This window comes from Malaclemys terrapin, chromosome 2 (genome assembly GCF_027887155.1).
Source record: "Malaclemys terrapin pileata isolate rMalTer1 chromosome 2, rMalTer1.hap1, whole genome shotgun sequence".
Lineage (NCBI taxonomy): Eukaryota > Metazoa > Chordata > Testudines > Emydidae > Malaclemys > Malaclemys terrapin.
In genome coordinates this window covers 103,053,025-103,080,953 of record NC_071506.1, presented here as the reverse complement: position 1 = coordinate 103,080,953, position 27,929 = coordinate 103,053,025, and the positions used below count along the sequence as shown (strand labels likewise).

General features: G+C 39.8%; 1 protein-coding gene across 4 annotated transcripts in view; it reads right to left on the bottom strand.

Moving 5' to 3' along the window:
• The window catches only part of NFATC1 (nuclear factor of activated T cells 1), a 146,828-nt gene that overhangs the window by 44,481 nt on the left and 74,418 nt on the right, over positions 1-27,929 (bottom strand). For all 4 annotated transcript variants that reach the window (XM_054020262.1, XM_054020265.1, XM_054020263.1 and 1 more), the window contains exons 7-8: positions 16,294-16,349; positions 14,686-14,818 (exon numbers count right to left, since the gene is read on the bottom strand). In XM_054020262.1, the coding sequence (XP_053876237.1) occupies positions 14,686-14,818; positions 16,294-16,349 (189 nt within the window). The remainder of the gene's footprint in view (positions 1-14,685; positions 14,819-16,293; positions 16,350-27,929) is intronic.

The following is a 27,929-nucleotide window of genomic DNA, read 5'->3' as shown; positions in this document are numbered from 1 at the left end:
GATTTTTTTTTTTTCCTTTTTCTGCAGTATGGGGCATGGGATGTTTGCTGGTTTGAACGAGAGTAAATGGTGGCTTCTATGTAACTTGAGGTCTTTATATCAATAATTGAGGACTTCAGTAACTCAGCCAGAGGTTATGGACATATTACAGTAGTGGATAGGTGAGGTTCTATGGCCTGCAATGTGCAGAAGGTCAGACTAGATAATCATGATGGTACCTTCTGGCCTTAAAGTTTGTGATTGAAATGGGCAGCTAAATGCTATATGTGCCTTTGAAAAGCTCTCTCATCAAGTAGTCTTGATCCAAACAGAACAACCCTGTTACAGAGAACCAGACATCCCTCCAGAAGATACCACACTTGTTATCTCATCTGCTACTGACCTAGAAGTCTCTTAATTCTCACTAATTTAGAAATGGTTATCAATTTGGCCCCACCTTTGCTTACCTTTTAAGCATATTTTTGTTACTTCAATACACCCAGGATTTCACCCCAAATTTTGATTTTTAAGCAAAAGTCAGTGCTGGTGAGAATTGACAAATTGTCCACCCTAAAGATTGAAGTCTCCTGCTTTACTACATAACAGCTGCAGAGAGAATGCAAACTACCTCACAATACTCTGTCAGGGTGTCTCAGCCCTCTCATGGAGGGACTAACAGTTCTAGCGATTAAGACGATAGCTCAGTCTACAGGCCCATTCAGTTCTTGGACTCTCTGATGAGATTCTCAACAAAGGTGTGTTTTGAGATGGTGCTTTTTGTGTGTGATGTGGACATGTTCCACTAGGAACTGTATTAATCAATTCATTCCTAATGATCACCAAACAACTATCAGATTGTAACATCTTGGTGCAGAACTGAACCAGTGCCACAGAAATGAAAGGCACCTGAGCAATCTAGAACCTTTAAGTCGTTTATGTGCAAAGCAGCACCAATACATAGTAAACCAACCTGTGCTCTTTTAATAATTGTAGGGATTATGTAAACTGTGGCTTCTTTTTGCCACTACTTAGCTGACAACTGGCATAGTGTTGTTAACAAGGGAGAACCCAAAGACATCCCATTAAAAATTCTTCTCTCAGCCAACAGCTATTCACTAAGGAAAGAGGAATGAAAATGCAGAAGCATTCTAGGAACTGAGGGAAGGAAGGGGGGAAAGGAAGAAATCGTTGAAAAAACACATAGGTCATTTAATCTATTTTTATTTTTTCATTTTGAAAAAGATGCATTTTCTGAAGGACTAAGGCTAGGTTTTAAAAACCAACAAAACAAAAAACAGATTGAGTCACCATGGGGGCACAGCACTCATGTGGCAATGTGGCCCATGTACTAAATCCATTTTCTCCTACTGCATTTGTCCTCCCCTATTTGTAAACACCAGGGCCTAGATGGCTATGGTGGTGGCAGTGGTGGGATGGGAATGACAATGCTTTATTATTTATTGGGGCTACAAAGTATGTCTTGAGTAACTTCAGTCATTGACCCAGAGTCCCTGGGATGGCTGAGCTGAGCTTGGAGAAAGACTAGAGGAGGGAGAGGGAAGGGAGAGGGAATATGAAATAAACCTAGTTTTAAACCATGTTTATTCAAGCCTGACTGGGCCAGGCTCTGGCATAAATTACTCTCAGGTATTCAGGGATCACCAGAGCACCCAAACAAGGCCCTCCCCTCCCCTGCTGTACCCTCTATGTCAGATGCATGTTGGGGTAGGAGCTACTAGAGCACCTCTATGATGCAGGGATAGAGAAAGGTTGTGTTTTTGCCAGCTTTATGGCTTCTTTACACCACAAGAACAATTTTAAGCAGACTAAACACAGACTAGGATCTGGCCCGTTGGGTCTTCTATGGAGTGATGGGATTAAACCGTCTGAAACAGTACACAGCCCCGGTGCCCAATTCTCATCTCAGGTATTATTGTGATGGCCACTAATAGAGGAACCTGAAGAGATCTGTCTTGCTTCCACCAGTGTGAATCAGGAATTGTTAATTTACAGGATTCATTTGATTGCTGCCCCCATTTAGGGGAAAGAAATCAGATACCTTTAAAGCTGATTGGTTGCTTTCCCTACTTATGAGTAGCAGTGCTAGAAACATAGGAACATAGGGCTGGAAGGGACCTCAAAAGGTCATCAAAGTCAGCCCCCTGTGCAGAGGAAAGGATCAAGTAAACCTAAGCCATACCTGACACGTGTCTGTCGAACTTGTTCTTAAAAACTTCCAGTGACAGAGATTCCACAACCTCCCTTGGAAGCCTATTCCAGTGCTTAACTATCCTTATAATTAGAAGGATTTTCCTCATATCTAACCTAAATCTCTCTTCCTGCAGATTAAGCCCATTACTTTCGTGCTACCTTAGTGGACATGGAGAATAATTGATCACAGTCCTCTTTATAACAACCTTTAACATATTTGAAGACTGTAATCGGGTCCCCCCCATCAATCTTTTCTCAAAACTAAACATGCCGAGGCTTTTTTTTTTTTAAACCTTTTATCATTTTTGTTGCTCTCCTTTGAATTTTCTCCAATTTCTCCACATCTTTCTTAAAGTGTAACACCTAGAATCGGACACAGTACTCTAACTAAGGCCTCACCAGTACCGAGTAGAGTGGGACAAGTACCTCTTGTGTCATACAGATGACATTCCTGTTAATACACTCCAGAGTGATATTAGCCTTTTTCACAGCTGCATCACATTGTTGATTCAGATTCAGTTTGTTATCCATGATAACCCTCAGATCTTTTTCAGCAGTACTGCGACCTAGCCAATTATTCCCCATTTTTCCTCCTTAACGTGCTGTACCTTGCACTTGTCTTTACTGAATTTCATCTTGTTAATTTCAAAGCAATTCTCCAATTAGTCAGCATGATTGTCCTGAACATTTCTACATGTGTGTTTTAAGGGCTCTGATGTGTGTGTATGTATCGGCATAGTATCCAAATAGACTGAAATCCTGTACCTAGATCATGTCTATAATCTCATTTTGCGTATATTCTCAGACAGCACCATTATCTGATTAGAAAGTACTTTCAGGTAATTCAATTACTAAATGCTTTTCAACTGCTGTTAAACTATTAGGTTGTTCAACACATATTCAAATGAAGACAAGATACTACATATTGTAGAGACATGTGCACTCTGTTAAACTGGAGGGATAGCCCAGGGACATCTGATTTGTGTGCTTGTTAATAATGAAGAGAGAGTATGTATTACATTTCTTTGAATACAGGGGGGAAAAGAGTTCTAAGAGACATGATTAATGTCTTATGATAGAAAATAAATCATGCAACTTTGACAAGAGTAAATCAAGTCAAAATATGGTTTTAAAAACATGTGAAACAAGTTAGAGCTTTCTTTCTATGTTTTTAAAACAAAGCTTAACTGTTGTCAGATCTTTATGGTCTCCAAATACTTTGCCTTTGCCTGTATGATCCAGTTGCAATCCAAAATAATGTGTCTTGAGCACTTGGGATGTTGTTTGAAAGTTCTGAGTTGGAACTAGATGTCTGGTTGGAATAGATTAATTTTAGGTCTGAAATGGGACTTGTTTCATTAAGATTTCTTGCGATCATCTCTTATAGCAAATGTTCCTTTTTGCTGCTTGGAGGAAGGAAGATTTAGCCTACCTAGAAAAGAAAAGCAACACCAATGTCTTTCTTTTAAGGTACTCCTACTGATGTGAAGGTTTGCTCTCCAGTTTCACAGCCTATATGCCAACTTCATTGGTGTTTTCACTGCATAATATTTAGTTGCATGCACTGATGACTAAAGGGAAGTTTGACTATGCACATAAATGTAACACTGGTAAAAGTGACCGGTTTTCATGACACGTCAGTTTGTCAATACATGTAAATATTAGGGCTGTCAAAAGATTAACAATTAATTGTGATTAATCATGAGATTAAAAAAATAATTGCAATTAATGGCAGTTTTAGTCACTCTGTTAAACAATAATGGAATACCATTTATTTAAATATTTTTGAATGTTTTCTACATTTTCAAATATATTGATATCAATTACAACAGAATACAAAGTGCTCACTTTACATTATTTTTGATTACAAATATTTGCACTGTATAAAGATAAACAAAAGAAATAGTATTTTTTAATTCACCTGATACAAGTACTGTAGTGCAATCTCTTTATTGTGAAAGTGCAGCTTACAAATGTAGAATTTTTTTTACATTACTGCACTCAAAAATAAAACAATGGTCCACTCAGTCCTGCTTCTTGTTTAGCGAATTGAGTTTGCATGGCACTGTTGTTGCCAGCATTGCAAGGTATTTACATGTCAGATATGCTAAACATTTGTACAGCCCTTCATGCTTCAATCACCATTCCAGAGGACATGGTTCCAGGCTGATGACAAGTTCTGGTCGATAAAGATCCAAAGCAGCACGGACTAACACACGTTCATTTTCATCATCTGAATCAGATGCCACCAGCAGAAGGTTGATTTTCTTTTTTGATTGTTCAGGTTCTGTAGTTTCTGCATTGGAGTGTTGCTCTTTTAAGATTTCTGAAAGTATGCTCCACACCTCATCCCTCTCAGATTTTGGAAGTCATTTCAGATTCTTAAACTTTGGGTCGACTGCTGTAGCTATCTATAGAAATCTCTCATTGATACCTTCTTTGCATTTTTTGTCAAATTTGCAATGAAAGTGTTCTTAAATCGAACAACATTTGCTGTGTCGTCACCTGAGACTGCCATAACACTAAATATATGGTAGATTGTGGGTAAAACCACAGAGCAAGAGATATACAATTCTCCCCCAAGGAGTTCAGTAAAAATTTAATGAATGCATTATTTTTTTAACAAGTGTCATCACCTGGAATGGTGGCCAAAGCATGAAAGGGCATACGAATGTTTAGCACAGTGGTGGACAACCTGCGGCCCGCATGCAGCCCATCAGGGTAATCTGATTGCGGTTCGTGAGACATTTTGCTGATGTTAAGTGTCTGCAGGCATGACCCCCCGCAGCTCCCAGCGGCCGCAATTCACCGTTCCCAGCCAATGGGAGCTGCAGGAAGTGGCGGCCAGATGCCAGCTCCCATTGGCTGGGAACAGTGAACCCGTGGCCACTGGGAGCTCGGGGGGCCATGCCTGCGGACGGTCAAGTCAGCAAAATGTCTCGCGGCCTGCAATCAGATTACCCTGATAGCCCGCATGTGGACCGCGGGCCGCAGGTTTCCCACCACTGGTTTAACATATCTGGCATGTAAATACCTTGCAAACCGGCGACAAAAGTGCCATACAAATGCCTGGCCTGTTCTCACTTTCAGGTGACGTAAATAAGAAGCGGGCAGCATTATCTCTGTAAATGTAAACAAATTTGTTTGTTTTAGCGATTGGCTGAACAAGAAATAGGACTGAATGGACTTGTAGGCTCTAAAGTTTTACATTGTTTTGTTTTTGAGTGCAGTTATATAACAAAAAAATCTACATTTGTAAATTGCACTTTCACAATAAAGAGATTGACTACAGTACTCGTATGAGGTGAATTGAAAAATACTGTTTCTTTTGTTTATCTTTTTTACAGTGCAAATATTTGTAATAAAAATAATATAAAGTGAGCACCGTGCACTTTGTATTCTGTGCTGTAATTGAAATCAATATATTTGAAAATGTAGAAAAACATCCAAAATATTTATAATAAACTTAAATTGGTATTTTATTATTGATTACCAGTGCGATTAAAACTGTGATTAATCGTGATTAATTTTTAAAATCAAGTTAATTTGTTTTGAGTTAATCACTTGAATTAACTGCAATTAATTGACAGCCCTAATAAATACACAGATGTGGGATTCCGGCACCCTCATTCTGCAATATGGTAAACTATTACATCAAGAGATTTAAAATTACTCTTGGATCCCTCTCTCTGTCTGCTTTCCCTCCAGGAGTTGTGAATATTAAAATGTAAATTGTGGGCAGAGTGCCCAAAGAGGCATTAATGGGGGAGTAGCCATAATTTATGCATCCTATTGTATATAGGCAGAATTGTACAACCAGTGTGGGATGTAATCTTCAAGGGGGTTGTTGCTTTAAAAGGAATATTTATTGATGGAAGTTGTACATTGAGATTAGAATCACAATCAAACATGCATATTTTTCATCGTGTAAACACAGGAATTATTGTTAACTAGTTCACAAGATTCACTTTCTATGCTATAAATATTTATATGCCCTGGGATTTCTGTAAGCCCCTCTCTTATTTAGGTTTTCTCTTCCTTTCTCTCTCTCCAGAGTCTGGTGGCTCTAGACAGACTAACACACAGAGTGTGCTGTAAATTGCTTTAATGAAGGTTTCTTTGGCCAATCAATGGCTACATTCTAATATACTACCAATACTTTTACTCCTACTCTACCATCAGCACCAAGCAGGCTAATCTGGCTTTACCCCAGCATGTCATTTTTCATCCCTCTTTACAGCATGTTTGGATCTTGGCTATTCTGAGCCATTTTAGCTCTTACTCAGCCTTCTCCTTCAGAGACTTAGACAGTCGTCCTCCACAGCCTACAAAATACATTTTCTCGTGTATAGTTTATCTGATGCAATCACCAGGACAGCATTCCCTTCAGCATCAACTACAGGGCTAGATTAATTATGCTGATCAGCCACTCCAGGAGAACAAAACCAAATGGTTATGTTATCTAGCCCTTACAATTTGAAACCTCATCTCCTTTATGGAAGTTTTACTTTTTGGCTTTTAAACCAGTTGGAAGAGCCTAATGGTCCAACCCAGATTACACTTACATCTTGAGTATTCACATTGGCGTCACCTGTGTAAAGGTGGCAGATGATAGCCCTTAAAATGCTAAAGTTTAGGGGAGAGCTCAGGAAGCTTCAGTGATAAGGACCACAGGCCAGATTCTGCCATCCTGACTCAGGCTGAACAGTACCTTGAAGTCAGTCGGACTATTTGCTAAGTGAGATACTGCTCAGTGAGAGTTAAGGTGCCAGAATATAGCCCTAAATTCTCAGAATTACCTTTTACACGTGACCAGTAGCACCAAGATGGAGTTTACAGGTCAACTGTAACTCTGGAGTTCAGTGTAGGAAATGACCACCCTTAACCTCAACAGAGAGGTCTCATCATGACATGTTCCTCTGTGATCTTTGCGGGAGGCCATTCAGATCAAGATGGAGTGCTGCATACTGAGACCAGTGGGGTCCATAGTCCAAATCTCTTTATTAAAAGCCAGGATGAGCGCAATCGGCAAATGAGGTGAGGCTATTTGACTCCTGGCCAGTGGCTAATCGGATTCTCATTTGGGTGAAGTATGGAAGCCCTTGCACTAGAGCTAAATATACATTGGAGGGGCAGATGGTAGGGAGGAATCCAACAGCATAATATTGGAGAAAAAAGGCTCAAAAGTGAGATTCCACTTCTCCTGCTGCTCTAGAACACACTCAGCTGCTGGAATGTAACAAAAGAGTTGATGGCCCAGTTATGATGAATTTATCCACTGTTTAAGTGGAAACAGGAGTCTGACAAAGCTTTGCCTGCTTTTTGTTGTACTGTTAAATGTCAAAAGTAACTTTCAGCCACATAGCAGCCAAAATGAAATAAATTGTAACAGCACATTGTGTAGAAATGAGCAACCATGATTCATATTTTCACCTTAAAAAAAAAAAGTAAAGAAAAATTCCCTCCAAGCCATTCCACCTTCCTTGTTATTCTGCCCTGATTAGTGCAGACTTTACTGCACACCCTTCAGGAATCTTGCTGCCTATAAAAAGAAGATGGGGGAGAATGCTTGTCAAGGCTGACAATTTCATTTCTAATATAGTTGAGAGTTTGGGCCTAACTCACAGTTATACTAAGCTCCCCTTTGCACAGCTTTGGCAGCAAAAAGTTGATTTACAGTGGACATAAATACAATTTACATCCACCTTCAGGCACATTTACACTGTTGTTTCTTTGGTTTTCTGAGTTGGCCCTGAACTAACTAAAAGTGACTTTCTATGGGGCTGAATTGTGTGGTAGCATAAGCAGCTGTGAGGGTTACTTTCTCTTTCTGCTTTGGTTTATCTGGGTTTAGCTGCCTGTCTGTCATGAGCGCAGGCTGTGTCAGTCAGCAGCTTTCCGAATGGCCTCTGCAAGCCAGGGTCTACAACTCTGCTAGTCTGTCGATCACACACATACAGCCCACGTCACTTTCACCTGTCTTATCTTGCAAATTCATTGAAGAACAGCTCCTCTTTCTAACCTTATGTTACCTGACCTGGTGCATTTTATGACCTTTTTACAACCCCACAACAGTATTTGGCCCAGGTTCCCCATGTAATCCTATGATCAGTTTGCAGACATAGCAAGGATGCATATTTTGCCAACCTCAGATATGAAAGTTCACCAGAAGTTCCAAGTTGAAATGTGTCAGGTGGCTATCAACAAAAGCTGCTTTCTATGTCACATTAAAGCTCACTGCTTTACATCTTCATTTTATTGTTTTCAGCTAATATGACTAATGTAGCATGTTAACTTAGAAAGTGAACTGCTGGCGGAAGAGGTGAGACGAAATGGAGGTGTGACTGCTAAATGTAATCACTAGAAAACTGCTGATTGTACTCCTCTGCAGCATAGTCAGGAGATAATTTTAGAACTCAGGCAGGAAGCTGAGTAGGATGCTGAAAAAAATGTGCAGTGGGCACAGATCACCATTTTCATAAACACACTAAGAACTTTCATCACTTTCATACTGCAAAGCTATGAAACATTAATAAGATATATCTAGTAACTAAGTACCAGGTTTTCAGAAGAGCGTAGCATTCAAAGCTAGCGTTAGATTTTCAAAAGAACTTAGCTCTTATTTAGGCCCCTAAATAAGTGGCCAGATTTTCAAAAGAGGTCAGCACACTGGGTGCTTGTTTAGGTGCTGAAATAGAAGCGGAGGTCTTTTGAAAATTGGCCCACATATGGTGAAGCAAACGTCTCCAAATGTATCCAATATATTAAGCTTTTAAATGAAGATCACACAGCTTATCACCTGCATTTAACTAAAAAATAAAAGTGGTAGGGATAACATTTATAAAGTAATTTATTATTTTAAAATAATTCATTAGAGTTAAAAACATGAGTGAAACAGAGAACAGGAAATATTTTACCAACAACAATGTACAAAATAATATTTTTGGTGTCATTGTAACAGGTACACCAACTTTTTCAACTTCCTATTAACTTCACCCATGGAACTCAAAAATTTTCCTAAAAAACAAACAATGTTTTTTAAATGGGGAAAATTACACTGAATACACAAAATCTTTGCTATTTGCTTAAAATCATGTGAAAAAACAGTCTCTTCCCTTTCTTTAATGTGATCAAGAGTGGTATTTCCTGTCTCAGATTATGTGATTAGACTTTCAAAATGGTAGCTTTTTGTTTGATTGATCCAGTTTTCTTTATTATGTTTAACACACCTTAAAACATCTTTTAGTGCTTTAAGATCAACCTATGATCTCAGCTGCACTGGTATAATTTCACTGAAGACAACAGATTTACTTTACACGAGTTTACACTTGTGTATCTGAGGGCATGTCTACACTGCCCCACAGCTTGGACTCCTGGGGTATGAATAGCAGTGCCACCAAAGTACTGCACCTTAACCCCCTTGTGTGGACACTGTGGGTGTGAACTAAAAGGTTCCTATTTCGCACTAATATAGTCCTATTTGAAGAGGACTACATTAATGCAAACTAGGAACCTTTTAGTTCACACCTGCAGCATCCACACGGAGGAGTTCCAGCACAGCTTTTTGGTGTGCACTGCTCTTTGCACCCTCACAGTCTGAACTGTGGGGCAATGTAGACATGCCCTGGGAGCAGAATTTGGCCTCTATTTTCAGATCTAATTTCCAGAGGCAGTTTGAAAGTCCTAGCATTCCCCCATCATAACAACCTCTCCTGGACAAATAAACTCATTGATTGTTTTCCCTGCTTTGTAAAATAACATGTACATGGCAAAATGTAATGGAAGAGAGAACTTTTGGATGAACTAAAGCAATATGTGACATCAGCACTCTGCAGACAGCACAGATATCTTAGATGGCACTAAGCCCCTCTTTGTGAGAGACAAAATCCTAAAAAGGTCTCCTTGATTTTTAATGTACCCATTCAAAAGAAATCTCAATAAGCAGACACCTAACTCTAATAGTTAATGAATTTCTTAAAATCTTCTCAACGTTTTCCAAAATTCCACACAACAGGACAACTTTAAACATCTACATCTGAGACAGGGAACTAGGGCTAGATTTTCAAAGGTATTTAGGTGTCTAACCCATTTAAAAATCTGGACCCTAATCTTATCTAGACCTTCTTAAGAGTAGCACACACATGCTGTATGGAATCTCAAATGGATTTTTAACAGTAGCATACATTTTAAGTGCTTTCCTTCTCCTATAACATCCTTCAGATTAGATACACCTCTACCCCGATATAATGTGACCCGATATAACACGAATTCGGATATAACGCGGTAAAGCAGCGCTATGGTAGGGCGGGGCTGCGTGCTCTGGCGGATCAAAGCAAGTTCTATATAACGCGGTTTTACCCATAATGTGGTAAGATTTTTTGGCTCTCAAGGACAGCGTTATATCGGGGTAGAGGTGTAATTCCCCAAACCCTACTGATTATGCCCACTAATATTCCTATTAACATAAATGATTAAACTAATCATATAACAAACTCATATAAAAAAAACATATCCAATCTTACACAAAGTAAAAAATATTTAGCACACATACTAATGGTGTTTCTAGATGAAAATACAATACAAATGCAGAGTTGGCTAATGCTTTTTCGCAAGTAACATTACATTCTATACTAATAAAGCCTATGGAGCAAATATTGAAAAAAGGCTACTATGAAGACTGCCTTTAAAGGGTGGACTGTTGAAGGGTAATTTCATCTTGATTTGCAGAGATTAACGGTCTACACCATTTAACAGTGGGGGGGAATTGGGATATTTTCTGGTATTTGGCCATGAAAAAATGAGCTGTGTGGACTCACCTACATTAAGGAAGTTACTTATATTCTGTATGACAGATATGTCCAGTGTATAATGTCAAAAGTTTAAAGCCTGTAGGCTTCAGGGTAAAGCTGATATACAGTAGCTCAGGCCCGAATAATACTGCAGCAATATTTACAAAAAAATGCCAATAGCCAAAAATCAACATCTGAGTAATTTACGTATGATAATAGGAAAGTGAGAGCTGGAATTAGTTACTTTCAGCAGAGGTGGAACCAAGAGACAAAATTCAGAACCAGAACTGGATTTTGAATCCCCCAAGGTTTGAGTCTGTCCGAGCCAGAGTTTTCATACAGACTCACCTCTTTTCAAAAACACAGCTCTACTTCTCCTCCCTCCTCACCTTTATAAAGCCTCCATTTTATGTACAAGTTTTCCCTTTATGGGATATAGTTTTGTGATGAAGAAACTCATGATCCTGCAAATAAGCTCCTGTTCTACAAATTGTTTCCATTTATATAGAGAGGGGAACATCCTGCCATGTCTCCACAGCCCAGGAAGTCCTTGACTGCAGGGAAAGCAGAGAGTTCTGCTGTACAGAGTGGTCTGCACTCTCAGCATGCCATAAAGTTGTAAGCTCTGGATGCTGTATGGGGCCATTCACAGGGCTTGCGACTGAGTGAATCCATCCCTACCTGGATCCATTGGCTGTTTGCCTCTGTAAAATGGGGAGAAACAGGACTGCGGGGAATACTTTGGCTCTAAGACTATGGTAGCAGCTGGAAAGTGACCCTATGGCATGTGAGTGTGTGTCAGTTTCTTCCCTCTAACCCCACAGAAAGTACCAGCACAAGGCTAGTACCCGGCTGGTACCATATTGTACCTTGCTCTGGGAATGTTTAGCTGAGATGTAAAGTGTAACATGTATCATGTAATTTGTAAAGGATCCTTTGGTTTTCTATAATATCTTGGCAAACTACAAGAAGCTTGTGAATTAAATTAGATAAACCAGTGCAGCTTAAAAAAAGCCTGCATTAAATATAGCATATTTGGAGATAAATGAGTTTGGTGCTAAACTATTAGTCTAATTTTTGCATGTATATACATATATGAGAATAATCAAGATGTCTCATCCTTACCAGTAAAGGACATGATGCAAACAACTACAAGCATCACCAAATAAAAAAATTATACTCTTTGAATAATTACAGGTGATTTACAAAAATATATTTGTCCTTACTACTTCTGTAGGCATAAGGGAGTTCATAAACAAATCAGCATGTTTCTTAAAATTGATATTATATATATAAAAAGAGTCTCCCAGGTCAGATTTTTCACTCTCTTACACTGGTTCTACACCTGTCAATCACAGCTGCACTGGTTTGAAGTCCTTGGAGTTACATGGGCATAAAACCAGTATCGGAGTGGCGAATCAGGCCCACAGTGTTTCAAAAAATGACATTGTCGTAAGGGCTCAACATAATAAAGTAGGAAATCATTCTCCATTGCCTGTTTCTTGGGAAGTTATTTATACCAGTGGAAAAAGATTGTAAAGTGCTACCAAATCCGAATGGTAGTGTTTTATACCCACTTTGCACTCATGTACATGACTGCATAAGGTGCAGGGCAATGGAGAATCAGGGCCAGGTAGATGAAAAACAAAGGAATATTGTTTGAAAGAAGGTGTGATAGTGCAAACAGCAGTCAGCAACGGACTTGAGATTTAAATATCTATGGAAGTTATATGGCTAGGTAAGCACTAGCTCTGCCCATCACAACAGATGTTTGTTGCTGAAGGCATCATGTAAGAGAATGATAACTCTTCTGTTTGTCATCTAGAAGAGTTACACAATCTTCGACTATACATAGACATACACACTACAGAGAAGATTGGCATAATTAGGCTAATTCAACAAAACCTGAGGCAACCATTTCAGTAGAGTCCTTCTATTACATTTAAGGAGTAATCTGCCACTGTCAAATTCCCTGTTACTTTATGATGGTTTATTCTGAATTAAAGTCATGATAAAAGTCAGGACTGGCTCAAACTAGAGTTGTGTGAAATTCAACATTTGTATCTGATGGAGTTTCATCTAGAATGTTTGCAGGGTTGTTTTTTCCAAGCCATATCATGCAACTCACATTTTACTTTGTGTAAAATTCCTACAAAATGGCTATGTGAAAAGTATGAATTTAAGCATGTTTTCCTTGCCAACCCATTTCCCTCAACAATTAGATCATTTTCACTTTAAATAAACCTTCATATCTCACCAAAAAAGGGCTCTCTGAAATTGATCCATTTTAAAGTTTATAACTAAATGTAAATAAACAGGAGTAAATTTACCTTTTTTATGATGAATATTGCGCACACCTCTCTCTTGAATGCACCTAGTATGGGTAGGTTACCATCACTTCACAGCATTTGGCAACATGAGGTTCCAAAACAGCACAGATTACCACACTTGTTGTGAAAATCCCCATACCCCAAACCTTTCATATACATAAATGATTTTATAAGACACCTTCCGATTTCCCTTCCCATTATGCTTTTCAGTAATGCTCCAGAGTAGGATTCAGCTAGAAATCAATCTTCTGATTTGAATGTTAAGAAAGTAGGGGGACAGAAGGCACTTCAAGAAAGTAGCCACACAATCCGATTTCTCTCACGGGAGATCCTGGAATAGTTCCTAAGTGGTACACTCAATACCCTCTTGCATGCAGACTTTGCAAGAGCCAACTGGAAAAGATGAGTGCAATGGGCCTTGTTTTTCTCAAGGGAAAGAAAAATGCTTCTTGAGCCAAGCTGCTCAATAGTGTGTTAGCAATGCCTGCTCCCTCTCCTTCCATTGTATGGCCTGTTCTACAGAGAGTCACTGACAGGTCCTTCTGGCCCACCAACTTGACAGACAGCAAAAGGACGCCATGGACTTCACTTCATCTCTGACCTGGGGCCAGGCACCTGTCCTGCAAATAGCATTAACTACTCCACAACCCAATCCTAGGCTAGAACTGGCCTCTCAACTCCATATTCGAGGCGCGTGTGTGTTCAGCACTCACGGTGGCCTGTAAGTAACACTGGGAGGGATTCTCACCTCACTTTGAGACTCAATTTCCAAGCCCAGAAAGGCAGGCAGGTGAAGGATGGGTGGCAGGACAAATCCCATGCCAGCTCCAGGTCAGAGCACAGCACAGTTCGTGGGGTGAGTTCGGAAGCATTGTTCGAATGATATGCTCTCTGGGGTTGGGAAGTTGTCTCTCAAGGAAGCCTGAGAGACAGCTCAGCAATCTTATTTTTTAAAGAGTCTTTCTGCTGCCCATGGGCACAGAGGACCTTCTTTCTCCTCATATGCCACAGGAGGAGATCTTCTATGTATTGAGCATGTATAGGCACAGGCACAATCCAGGGTCCCCCTGTGGCCACAGGCTTCGCAGACAATGAATAATGCTTGTTGTGATTTTGTTCCAACAAGAGAGAGCTCAGAAGTCTCTACCACCAAAAAGGAAACACTTTATTTGGAAGGTGTCTTCCTCAGACAGCAAATTAAGAGACAGCCCAATGGGGCAGCTCACATTTTTTATTTTATAGCAATAATTACAGCCCTGAATTGCTCGAGTGAGCTACAGAATTATTATCAGTTACATTCTATCTTTTTCTGTATCTTTTTAGCAAATATTCATATCTTTAGTTTCCACTACCTGAGGTTAGAAATATATTGTTACCATTAGCAGGAAGATAGGTGAATAGCTGGTACTGGCTTCTCTTTCGCTTTCCGTTGCAGACATAGAAATTGACCTGAACGGGACTGGTAATTCTCTGATTGCGGAAAGGTGGTATCTCCACCACCAATGAATTCTACAGAAACAAACATTAGAAAGTCAGTACATATCTAAGACAGTAGCTCTGCACAATAATACGGGTACATCAACTATGGGAATGTCTCTGCTGAATCCCCAAAGAGAAATATCGTCACTGCATACCAACTGGTAAGCTAGCCTTGGAGGGGCTGAAGGTTGTGCCTGCAGCAGGTTTTTTGGGTCCTTTCTGGCTAACACTTCCTGCAGCTCAGCCTAGATTTGGGTTTCTTCAGCAATGAGTTTGATTATTGGGGTCAGAAGTGTGAAGGAAGGATAACCAAAGCTGTACCACATGTAACACGTTTGTAGATGTTACTTGCCAGGGATTTATACTTTTAGAGGAGTAGTTTCCAGAATGATGAGATCAGAGTTGGGCATTACTGGGTGACATTTGTTAATAATGTTTGAGCTGCTCTGATGCCCAGTACGGGTACTATAGAAAGAACAGAAGCTTTAAATGGTGTGATTAGCACTTACTCTTGGTATCACAAAAAGATTTTCCCTTTTAATATGTCATGTTCCACAATGAAATATTTTTTATTTAACATATTTCTCCAGCCATGTCAGTTTGGGGGGTGATCTTGTCTGCTCTTCTCACCCCAGAAAGGTTAGGCCTGGTCAATGCATGGGTGGCAAATCTCAAAAGGACACCAAGTGCTACATGAAGTGGTGCTGGTGATCCCTTAGACAGCTCTCTTCCCTGAAACAATGTTCCAACAGGGTGCTAAGAACAAACTTAGCTGCTGACGGCATCAGCTTTTAGACCCAAAAGTAAAACTGTGGCTCTATTTTTGATCACCAAAGGACCCCACGGACTTTTTTGAATGAGTAAGAGTGACTGATGGTGATTAGTATCCTGGCTGGTTTCAGATTCTTTAAACAGTTTGCCCACATTTCCCCTGTAGTTTCCATTGGATAAATTATTCTTCCCTTCTCCTAATAAACTGTTGTGTAGGATTGCTGGACTGGAATAGAGGCCATGCTTCCCACCTATAAATAGCTGCATTTCAGTGATGGTTTCAGTGATCCAGTCTGTAAAGATGTATGCTTCTCAAACTGTGAAGCTGGTCTCCTAAGGAGCTTCCAAATCTTTCTGGAGAAGGCACAAGGAAGCCAGAGAAAGTGTTGTGTCTGGTGGTTTTTTTTGTTTTTTGGCAAAAGCAGAACCCAGAACTGAATTTCTTTCTTTGCTGAGCTCAAAGTGGAATTGAGCCAGCAAAAAAGAAAAGAAAGTCACAGGCTGGCCCCATCCAGATATTGAAAATATACATTCCAAATGCATTTATTTTCAGAATGGATTTCATTGAAGGCCTTTTGTCCCCACTCCCATTAAAAGAAAGGTTTCCAAGAGGGAAGGTCTGTCAGGGTTGCGAATGAGTGCCAAAGTCTTGGAAAGCCCACTCTAGAAGAAGAGTGCTAGAGAAATGAAATATATTTTTAATTGCGATGTTACAATATTTAAGGCATACTTACTGGTTTGCACATTTCTTTGTCGGTTTTGGCTTCCATTTCCCACACATGGTGACCATCTAAAAGACAAAAGAAGAAGAAAAATAAATCTAGTTCTGTGCTTTGTTTTCTCCCCTTCAGTCTGAGCCTACAGCTGTTGACACGTTATGAAAATTCTGTTGGGGTGGAAGAAGGAGGAAAATAGCTCTGTTGATGGGTTGCCCAAACTTTGCCCAACCAAGAAAGCACATAAGTAACTTGCCAGGAGCATGGGGTCCCATTTAGTTTGTTTAAAAGGGAGGGAGCATGGTCCAGTGGACAGGTTACTAGGATGGGAGTAAAGAGATTGGGATTAAAATCCACCACTAATATGAGTAACTCACTTCACTGCTCAGTTTTCCCATATGTAAAATGGGAATATTGATGCTTGCCTCCCTTTGGAAAGTGTTTTGAAATGTATGAATGATAAATACTATCAGAGCCAAAAGTTAGGATTAAAAAGTTAGGATAAACAGTGTAATGAAGGGTCTCAAATTATAGCTGTCCTCATCTTCAATAGGTCCCAGCATGCAATATTCTATTTTGATATGAGCAGCCTGACACAAGCTGTTCAAGTTTCTGCTGCTTAGATCAAGCGGGAATATTGCTGGGAAGTGGAGTGTCTGTGCGTGACACCTCCACATTAAAGATCGATGTACACCAGTGAAGGATCTGCTCCTACTATGTCTTTGGGCCACATTGTTGAATTTTGGGGCTTCATCTGGCTTGCAGGCTGTGCTTTGGCCAGTCCTGTTCTATTAGTTCAATGTGTCCACCTGAGATGAATTTTAAACCATGAGTTTTAGGTTTTCTGGTGATTTCTTTTGGGAAATATTTGTTTTTTAAAAATTCACTGATACAGGAACAAGTGGTCAGTGAGGAGATTTTTTTCTTCAGTGCTTCAAAACTCAACAGCAGGGAAATGAGAAAAATAATACAAAATGTAAGGTTTCCATTTCCCTGAGCCTAGAAAAGGAAAAATATGTACAAATGGCCACAAACAGATCGCTGTCTGAGTTCAGCAGCAGGGACACTTGTGGTTTAATGCGCATGAGATGTCATTGGAGTGAATGGGAAAATTAAACTTGATGTCATATCTTTTGTATATTTATTGCAGCATTGGGACATGCAAATGCAAATATTAGTTATTTTGAACTTCACCACACAGCTGTTCGCATGTTTTAAAAAACAGCCTCTCTGGAAGGTACCAGTGAATGCACTTTTTCTTCTCTCTTCTCTTTCATGCCAAGGATGGAGGTGATACATTTAAAACTGTCTGATTTATTACAAAATGTCTGTAAATAATATTTTTGTGTACAGCACTCCCACTGTGAAAGGAATGCTGTAGTGGAACTGGCTTTTGGTGATTGTTTTTGTATCTAAAATTATTTCTTTTTAACATAAAGAGACACACAGTGTGAACGCTACACACTTTGAGCACAGCTAATTTGGAATGTTTTCTATCAGAAATAATCAGCATATATGCCTTAGTTTCTTCCTCCATTTTAAATGCCACCAAATAAAAATTAACAAGAAAAAGAATCTCTGCAGTAGGTATTATAATAGTAGGGAGAAAGAAGAGAAGAATTAGCTATACCAGCACTCAAATCTTTCTAGTAGTGTCTTTTAGGACTGCCAGGATTAAACAGACCTCGCAGGAGTACTGGGGATAACTTCAGAATTAATCCACCAGATGCTTTTTCTAAATTGACAATAAAAAAAACCTGACCACAATCCGTCAAACTGGGACCCATCTTTTATCCGTGAAAAAAAAAAGTTAAACTGAAGTCGAAATTAACATGATTCTGAAAGTATCAGAATTTTGACAGCACTACAAACTATTCAGAGTTACAGTGTGCTTAGGAACCTCTGCTTTAGTAGTGTTTTTACCTAAAGAAGTGCAGTCTAGTAGTGAGCATGTGCTAAATTTGCCTTTGTAAGAGGATTACCAAGTTTCAGGTTTTTTTGTTATGTTTAATTTCCACCTTGCAAGATGAATGACTTGATTCAGGATTCTGTTTTTATTTCTTGCCAATATGTTTGTAAAATTCAAAATGGCTCCTTCTACAGCTAATCTTTCAGTTATCTCATCCAGTGCTGCCATTATGTGCTTATGAAATTTTTATGATGACAAAGCGTGAGTTTTTTCAGAAACATTTTAGATGATATAATCTAAACTGTTATACATAAAATAATCCCGAGCTGTGTTTATTCTTTGGCTATTATCTAGAAGCTAATAAGAGCACTAGCTTTTGCTCCAATAAGAAATTCTCTTGAGAATGTCCAGACCTTTGCTGTTTAAGGGGGTGGGGGAACAAACGACTCATTAAGAGTTAGTGACATTTCATTTAACCAAAACATAAGGAGGAGAAGTTGTTATGAAGCAGAGACAAAAAAAGTAGACAATTCTTCATGTTACGTCTGGTGAACCGAGAAGGAAATCTCAACGCCCACGGACTGGGATCAACTCCAAGAGGGAAACCTTAGACCACTACGTCAACTTCTCACAGTAAACATGTTTTGCAGGTTTATACAGTTCAGCTGAAATTAAAAAAAAAAGAAAGAAAGAAAGAAAAAAGGAAAGGAAAAAAAAAGATGGGACTGGAACAATTTGTCGGGGCTTGAAACATTAGCCTATCTCAGGGAAAAGTATTTTTCTTCCAGTGCCACATATGCCCAGTATCCTACCAAGTATGCAGGATACCGTCTCTTGTCAGAATGTGCCTGAGGAGTGAGGACCGATAAACCACAAAAGTTTCCATTGTAAGTCTGCCACATCTGCATCAGCCTGGCTGACTCACAGCCCAAGGCAACTCCCTGCTTGGCCAAGGGCCAACAAAAGTACACCAGAGCAATTTATACCTTTCCAAAATGCAAATAATTCAAATTACAGACATAACACAAAGCTGAAGCAGACACATTTCAGGCATTCCCGTTAAAGTTTACTCTCTGGAATTACTGTACCCAAATGGGCAGTTGTTATACAAAAAAGAGAGAGAGTCTTTTCCAAGCAACTTATTTTATTTATTTATTTACGTTTACAAAGTATTTTTAAAATCCACTCTCCAAATCAAATGACTCGTTTCAGTCAGAGTGTTTGTTAACATTTTGTTATGGTATATTGAAAGGATGGACGTATGGGAAATCTCTCTCCAAAGCTCACATTTTGCTTCTCTTTTGGATCAAGAGAATGCCTCAGGGTTTTAATTTTTTTGCACGGGGAAGGGAGGCACGCCACAGAGAACACAGAACAAAGCCCACTAACGTTACTGGAGATTAAATCTTGGCCCCACTCTGGGAGTCTTCTATGAGCTTTGGATCAGGCCTAGTGTGAGGAACCAGCTACACAAATAACAAAAGTGCTATGCGAGCAGGAAACCATTTGGCTCTTTCTACTCAGGATGGATCTTAGAGTCTGGAAGGCCAATATTAGTGCTGTATGTCATCATTTACAGCTGGTGATCGTGTAATTGTCAACTGAAGACACAGAGATTTGTTGGGAAGTCTGACATTTAAAGACTGATAACTGATGTGCCGTTAGTGATAGCATTTTCTGTTCTGAGTGCGCTTCATCCAGCTCCGCTTTATCACTCTTTTTCAGTCTGTGGTAAGCACCTGGAGTTACTAGTGATGAAAACACAGTCCACCTACTTCATTAATATGGTTTTTTTTAAACTTTTCAATATATAAACACCCATTTAAAATGGAATGGCTCAACAGTGAATGGTTCTTTGTAGTTCACGCCTATCAACTGCTCACTGCAGAGTTAAAGGAAACTGTGCAGATGTCCAGAAGTAAAAATATTCTAAATCATTAGGGAATTCCCTGCAGCATGAGTCACAGAAACGGCTTCCCCACCACACCCAACTAGAAGATTTCCACATAAAAAGGCATTGTAGGCCTGTTTTAACACAGCAGAAGCACTAAAAGAAGTTGAGTAAACCTCACAGTATCAGTTACTTAGATATATTGTGGTTTGTTAGGCTTCAGTATTTTTCTTCATACGGCCGTAACTTGGAGTCAAAGAGCTATAAAGGCTTTCCAAAGAATTGTTCTGCTGTCTTCTAATCCTTATTGGTGTATGTCAGAAATTATCTTTATATATCTCTAGGACTGTGTTTACTTTCTACACACCAGAAAATTGCTGTTGAATAGCTAGAGGTTTAAGAGATCACAAGAATCAAACCAGCAGTTTAGCTGGAAGATTACATTAACATGAAGATTTTATAGGCACACAAAAATTAAGAGGAGGAACAGCAAGATCAAAGAATATGCATTACCAAAACAAAAAAGAACTAGAAACCAGAAAGCCTATGACATCTGTGTCTGGTGATCACTCCTTTGCCTCCATGAAATGGACATAACAGGAGACTTTGTAGACACTTATATTGTCTTGCTTTACTTGAATAGGTTAAAAATATTCCAGCTTCCCCAATAAGCATGTACTCACTCAAAGACATAGAAAAGAACAGATATTATCTAGGATTTAATTGCCTATACTTTGCCTCCTTCCAGTCTGCAGTTAAGCCAAGCTTGGCTGCAATGGTGAATTGGGCCTGTAGTTTTTACACGGATATATTTTTCAACCAAAGGTTTGGAACTACTTTCTCCTAAAGGAGCCCATTGTTTGCTTAATTGTTGTGAGTTTGCTGTCAACACTGATTTCCTGAACAGCTCAGTTCACCTTATAATATAGGAGATCCACAGCAAACTATGCAATACTGGGGTCCAAACCCGAGACATTGTTTGAGCAGAATATGGCATGACCATATGTTCTGATTTTTTGGGTGCCCTACAGACATAGCCTACCCTACCCTTATTCAAGTTAATGTGTATTTCACTGCCATCCAAATCCTTCCGCATTACAGAGTCACAAGTTTTAGATTTATCTTCTAATCATTCATTCCTTATGAAGCATGTTCATGTTATCACTTGACATGGAGATGATTGATTTGCAGTTATATCCTGAGGGAAGGGTAGGTTTCTATGCTAGAGGAGAGGGTGCATATTAAGTTGGAGTCCTCTCATTCAGACCTGCAATCAACCAGCTTCATTGTGTTTAGATACCATCAGTTCTCACAAGCTAAGTAGGCTGGGTCAGGTGTGTACTTGGATAAGAAACCTCCAAAGGAAACCTAGTAGGGCTGTCGATTAGTCGCAGTTAACTCGTGGGATTAATTAAAAAATTTAATCACGATTAATGGCAGTTTTAATCGTACTCTTAAACAACAGAATACCAACTGAAATTTATTAAATATTTTGGATGTTTTTCTACATTTTCATATATATTCTGTGTTATTGAAATCAAAGTGTAAATTATTTTTATTACAAATATTTGCACTGTAAAAATGATAAACAAAAGAAATAATATTTTTCAATTCACCTCATTCAAGTATTGTAGTGGAATCTCTTTGTCGTGAAAGTGCAACTTACAAAAGTAGATTTTTTTGTTGCATAATTGCACTTGAAAACAAAACAAAGTAAAACTTCAGCGCCTACAAGTCCACTCAGTCCTACTTGTTGTTCAGCCAAATGCTAGGACAAACAAGTTTTTTCACATTTACAGGAGACAGTGCTGCCCTCTTCTTATTTATAATGTCACCAGAAAGTGAGAACAGGCATTTACACGGCACTTTTGTAGCCAGCAGTGCAAATATTTGTAATAAAAAATATAAAGTGAGTACTGTACACTTTGTATGCTGTGTTGTATTTGAAATCAATATATTTGAAAATGTAGCAAACAGTCAAAAATATTTAAATAAATGGTACAGTAACTCCTCATTTAATGTTGTAGTTCTGGTCCTAAAAAATGCGACTTAAAGCAAAACGATGTTAAGCGAATCCGATTTCCCCATAAGAATTAATGTAAATGGGGGTGGGGGAGGGTTAGGTTCCAGGGAAAAAATTTTTTCCAGACAAAAGGCAGGGGGAGCCTGCGCGCTGAGTCCTCGCTCCTCCCCCCTCCCTCCTGAATGCCGCGAACCAGCTGATTGCCGCAGGGTAGAAGACGGGGGAGCAGGGGGAAGGTGCTGATCCGCAGGGTCCGCTGGCAGGCAGGAGGCGCAGGGGGGGCATAGGGGAACTGATGGGGGGCTGCCAGCTGTGGACAAAGCTGGCAGCCAAACAATGTTATAGCGGAGCATTGCACAACTTTAAACGAGCATGTTCTGTAATGGAGCAGGGACGTAAGATTGAAATAACGTTAAGCGAGAGGACGTTAAGTGGGGAGTTACTGTATTCTCTTATTTTTTAACAAGGTGATTAATTGCATGATTAATTGCAATTCATTTTTTTAATCGCTTGAAAGCCCTAAAACCCAGTAACTGTAGGAGATCATGCTGAGGATTCAGAAGATGGCACTCTTCTCTCCAAGTCAGTACTGAACAAATGCTCCCCACTTACTGTCTTACACACACCGCTGAACAGTTGCTTTATCTCACACCACAAGTAGCTGTATTTCAAGGCTCAGAAATTCACAGCTTCTAAGGTCAGACGGGAACATTATGATCATCTAGTCTGACCTGATGCATGACACAGGCCACAGAACCTAACCCAGTGATTCCTCCAGTGAAGGGAATCATTCTTCCCTGTACATAAGCAAATACTGCTGGGCTCAATAACTTGTAGGTGAAGTTGATCACTCTGTACAGACTGTGTATCAGTTTATATTTGTAAAGAGCCTTATGATGGGGTGTGCGCTAGCAAATACAAAACAGAAATATTAACAGCACTGGCTAAGTAGCTGTTTGTCTCTGGAAGGGGAAACATTGTTTAGAGCAACACAGGAGAATGCCTGTTGTATATACAATAAGGGCCTTTCTTTCAACTTCCCCAACACCACTCGGCTTCTTAGATCTCCACTAATAGGGACTGAGTAGGAAGTTTGGCAAATCCCTCCCTCCCCCTACCATCTATGTAAATAAAAGGGTGTAGGGTTTGACTAGAGCCAACTTCAGAACAGCTCCATCCTCTGCATGCAATCAGCTCCTCTCCCCAGGCTGGCAGCATCTCCTGCCTGTGCCTACCTTGGTCTCTCCCTCCTCTTCCTGCTGTGGGTTCAGTCTCTGTTCTGACATTCTTATCTGCCAGTGCTTCTCTCAGCCATCATTTCAATTTTCTCCTCTGGTTATATTGTTTTCACCATTGGCTCTTCCCACTCCCTCTGTCAAAAGGGCACCCAGCTACACGCTCCCTCCTTCCACCTTTTCCTCTTCCCTGCCAGAGAAACCCCTCCAGACAGCAATTCCCTCCCATTGTCTCTTATATTTCCAGCCATTTTGCTCCCCATGACAAGAAAGAATCCTTTCATCTGCTCCATTTCCCCTTTCTGTCTGAAACTCCCCGCAACCTGTTGCCTTTTCCCAGAGAGGTCAGTGCCTATTGGGGGAGAACGGCTCTAGGAGAACAAAGAATAAGAAGGTCTTCTGAGAAGTATCTGCACTTCTGGATGCCGAATTCAAACCCATCATTACAGGTTCACCCGTAACTGGAATATATTTATTTTTATGACAATGATGGGCTTTTGGGTGTATTTGTATACACACTTTTGCAATGTAAGGCTGAGTTTTGTGTTCCTACTCCTATATATTTTTTGCAGATTTGAGCTGAGTTTTGTATTCAAACATACACACACTCTCTGATGTAAATGCTAGTTATTTTTTCTTTCAAAGTTCTGTTTAAATAAAAAAAGCTCAATTGAACAACAACAACAACAAAATGTTGTCGAGAAGCCATGTAATAAAAATCAGATAAGAGCCTGCATCTTCTATGTATCACAGCATGTGTAGGAACCCGCCATCTGAAAGTCAGACTCCATTACATTTTCTCAGATTGGGAGTTTCTCAAAGTTTCACAAACTGAGACACCCCCAAAGCAATAGCATCACATTTACCTCTGAGTACAAAGCACTTTGCAGTGTCTATAAGATGTATCTTCTTATCTAACTTTATTACATGGTTTCTAGCAAACTGCATTATTTTGGGTTCAACTAAGCCTTTGAAATTAACTATATTTTGAGACTGATCATTTAAATAAGTTTCTTTGCTAAAATTGACTGCAGAAACAGAATTTGGAGTTCTACATCTGTTGTCTCTCAATGATTCTAGATCAAATATACTCCATTTTCAAGTAAAATCATCGTTTTTTCCTCCTCTTAATTCTCAGCCCTGAAAACGCCTTCTGGAACACAAAATTCAAGCTAAGCAGTTTCGTTTCCACACATTATCAACAGTAGTAATGAATGGTTCTTCAGACCAAATTCTGCTCGTAGGTCTAGCCATGTAACGCCTCCATCTTCAAATTATACTCTCTCCCATACAATCCTGAGCCAACACCCTCAGCTTAATCCTGCGTCTCATCCTGTCTCTCAAACTTCTCTAATGCATGTTTTACAGTCAACAAACTTATCACCACCAAAACTGAACTCCAGATCTTCCCTTCCAAGAACCACTCCTTTCCTTCCACGCCTCTGTCATCGACAGCTCCACCCTCTGCTCCCTAAGCACTTGGGCCTGTAACCCAGGAGTCATCTTCGACTTCTCCTTCTCTCTTGTCTGGCGCAGCCAAGTTGAGCCCAAATCTGGCCACCTCTCATCCAGGCTCGCATCCTCTTCCATCATGACTGTTGCAACCTCCTCTCCAGCCTCCCCCACACTCACATCACTCTCGGATCTAGTCAAAATAATAAGTACATCTTCTTTGCATGTCAATCTGAGTTTGCCACTCCTCAATCCCTCCACTGGTTCCTTCTACTCCAAAAACATCCAGCTCAAGCTTAATGCCCTTGATACTCCCTCCCTCCTTAATCTGCCCTTGTCTCTTATGTCATCCTCTGCAGCACTCCTCTCCGCAAATGATGCAAGCCTTGACAGAGCCCCTTATTCTCCCTTGACTATCTTTATATTCTCTCCTTTGCTGTTCTTTATACATGGAATGCTCTCCTTGAACTGACCCACTATCCTCTCCTCCTTCTCTCTCCACTTCTACCATGCCACCTACAAGAAATTAACCTACTAATAAGAGATACAACTGCAAATGCAGGGCACAAATCTGTGTAGAAAGGAGCAAGTTTATAGTCATTTTTCAATCATGTTATCATCCTTCCTAGGCTGGTGTCCCATCACTTCTTGTCTGTTCATTAGCTCCAATCCCCCAAGGGTCAGAGTTAAATCTGTGTGCTTTGGTGGCACTCCCTCCCAGCCGATCAGGTTTGTTTGCAGAGTAGCAGGGAGTGGGGGAGAGGAGGGAAGAGGAAGGAGCCCTCTTGCCAGTAGGGTGACCAGACAGCAAATGTGAAAAATCGGGATGGGGATGGGGGGTAATAGGATCCTATATAAGAAAAAGACCCAAAAATCGGGACTGTCCCTATAAAATTGGGACATCTGGTCACCCTACTTGCCAGCTCCACACAGATGTAACCTAAAATTCACAAGAATGCTCAAACAACTGTCTGGCAACTGGACTCGTGGTCTCCGGGTCACTGTCTTATTTGAAGGAATGTTGGCAAGTCAGTCCACCCGACCATAGATACCGCCAGAGAACCTGCCCCTACTCAGTTCAGTCAACTTCTGCACATCTGAATTTGCCATTACATCCTGGTTAAACCTCATTGAAAATGTGATTGAAAATACCACACATTTTCTAAGAGGCATTTCTATAGAACCACACTCTGAGCTATTGGGATCTACAGTTCTTTAGCTCACTGGACCTTTACCTATCTCTGTGGATGGGGTGTGCATCAAATATCATCGGTAACATTAAAGTGATGCACTATATACATTAATATAGTATTTAAGGATCAGACTGTACAAAGCTGAAGTCTGAGGTCTGCACACAAATAACACCATTGCATGCACAAAACAGATGCTTTATCCCTCAAATGGCTAGGTAGCTCACTAAATTTTCATTTTCATGTGCAATTGCAGTAGCATGCAATTATAGGCATGCTTGCCTGCGTATCTTTTGCCTCCCTTTAAAAAAAATAAAATACCTGTCCTTAGTCCACAATAAATGCTTGTACTCGATCAAAGGCACTTAATGAATACTACTCTTAACTGTGACAGAGGCACCCTAATGAGGCTTGGTGATGATACCATCTCATGTGTACAGATGCTGTCCCATTTTATCTTTACCATTCCTTAGGCTAAAAAGCCAGGGAAATCTGAAACATGCTGACATTTCCTACAAGCTACGTCATAGCTACTGTATAAGCATGAAAAGATTCAGCCATCTAATTACCCCATTATTTGATGACACTATCAGCCCAAGGATATCTGTTTCTGGTCAATGGCCAGAAACTTCCTAGGCTACCAATAGATCTCTAGGAACAAGGTACAAGTGACCTTCACATGAGCTCTGTGCTCCCAACTATATGCCTCTCAAGTTTCTAGTCTATCTCACTGCACATGAGCCAGTACATAAACTCTTAGTACTAAGTGGAATGTGTGCTGACCTCTGATAAACTGGTGGACAAAGACAAAATTATGTAGCATTTGCTCATCTATAAGGGCATTATGCCACTTTCTTATTTATTATATGAGCTACAGTTTGATTACCACTATGTAACATTACCCTTTTTTTTTGGCTAGTTGCCCCCCAAACTGTGACTGCTACTGGCAATAGAAAGAGCAATGGAAAGATCTCGGAGAATGTAAGATCTTTTACCGAATGGAGCTCTGCCAAAATGCTGGTCACCAGTCTCCATGTCACATCTCGTCAAAACAGACTCAAGCCGTGAGCTTTCCAGTGCATCAGAGAAAAATGAAAAGCCCGCATGATTCCTCAGAACTGTCCATTACACGCAAAGGTGCTTCAGGAGCATATCAGTTATCAGATGTTTTGTAAACGAAATGACCTCATGCGACAACACTGCATTTAAATGCCTGCTGTATGAAAAAGCTTTTGCTTGGGCAATATTCAGCAGGCAAAGCTGAGATTTCCCAACAGTTTTCTATGCTTTTAGACAGAAGTTTTACCTTACAGCAGCAGCACATTGGTTCTATTCTTTGCTAGAGATCATGAAAATTGCAAAACAATCTGCAAGATGTTTGTTCACATTTCTAAATGAATGCGAGTTGGCTGTAGTCCCTTCCCTTTTGTGTTTGCTGTCTGTGAACATTCACTAGATCAGGTTTTACTAGCACAAAAGTTTATAATGGGTGAATTTAAGCTTGCCTGGTGAAATACTTGATGGAAGCAAATTTAAAATGTGCTTTCTCTGAGCATATGTACCTGAAACCTGATTTTCGTTAACTATCTTAAGTCTTTTCTATAGTACCTGTTACTTGAGCCGAGCAAAAATTTTTGGATGAATAGTAAATTTACCAGTAACTGCATTTTTGGGGGCATCAAAACTACTAGTGAATTTAGGTCAAATTTGGCAAACAGTTTTGGGGAAAAAATTGAAATGTCTAAATGTTTTGTTTTGACATTTTGAAATGAACTCTTTTGATATTTCATTTTAAATCAAACATTTTGTGTAGAAAATGCCATTTGAAATCAACATTCCAAGCATTTCACTTGACCCAAACAAAATTTTGTTCCATCAAGAAAAAAAAAATCTGTTTCAGTTGGAAACAAACAGAATTTTTCCCCATATTTTTTAATTCAGCACCAAACCAAAT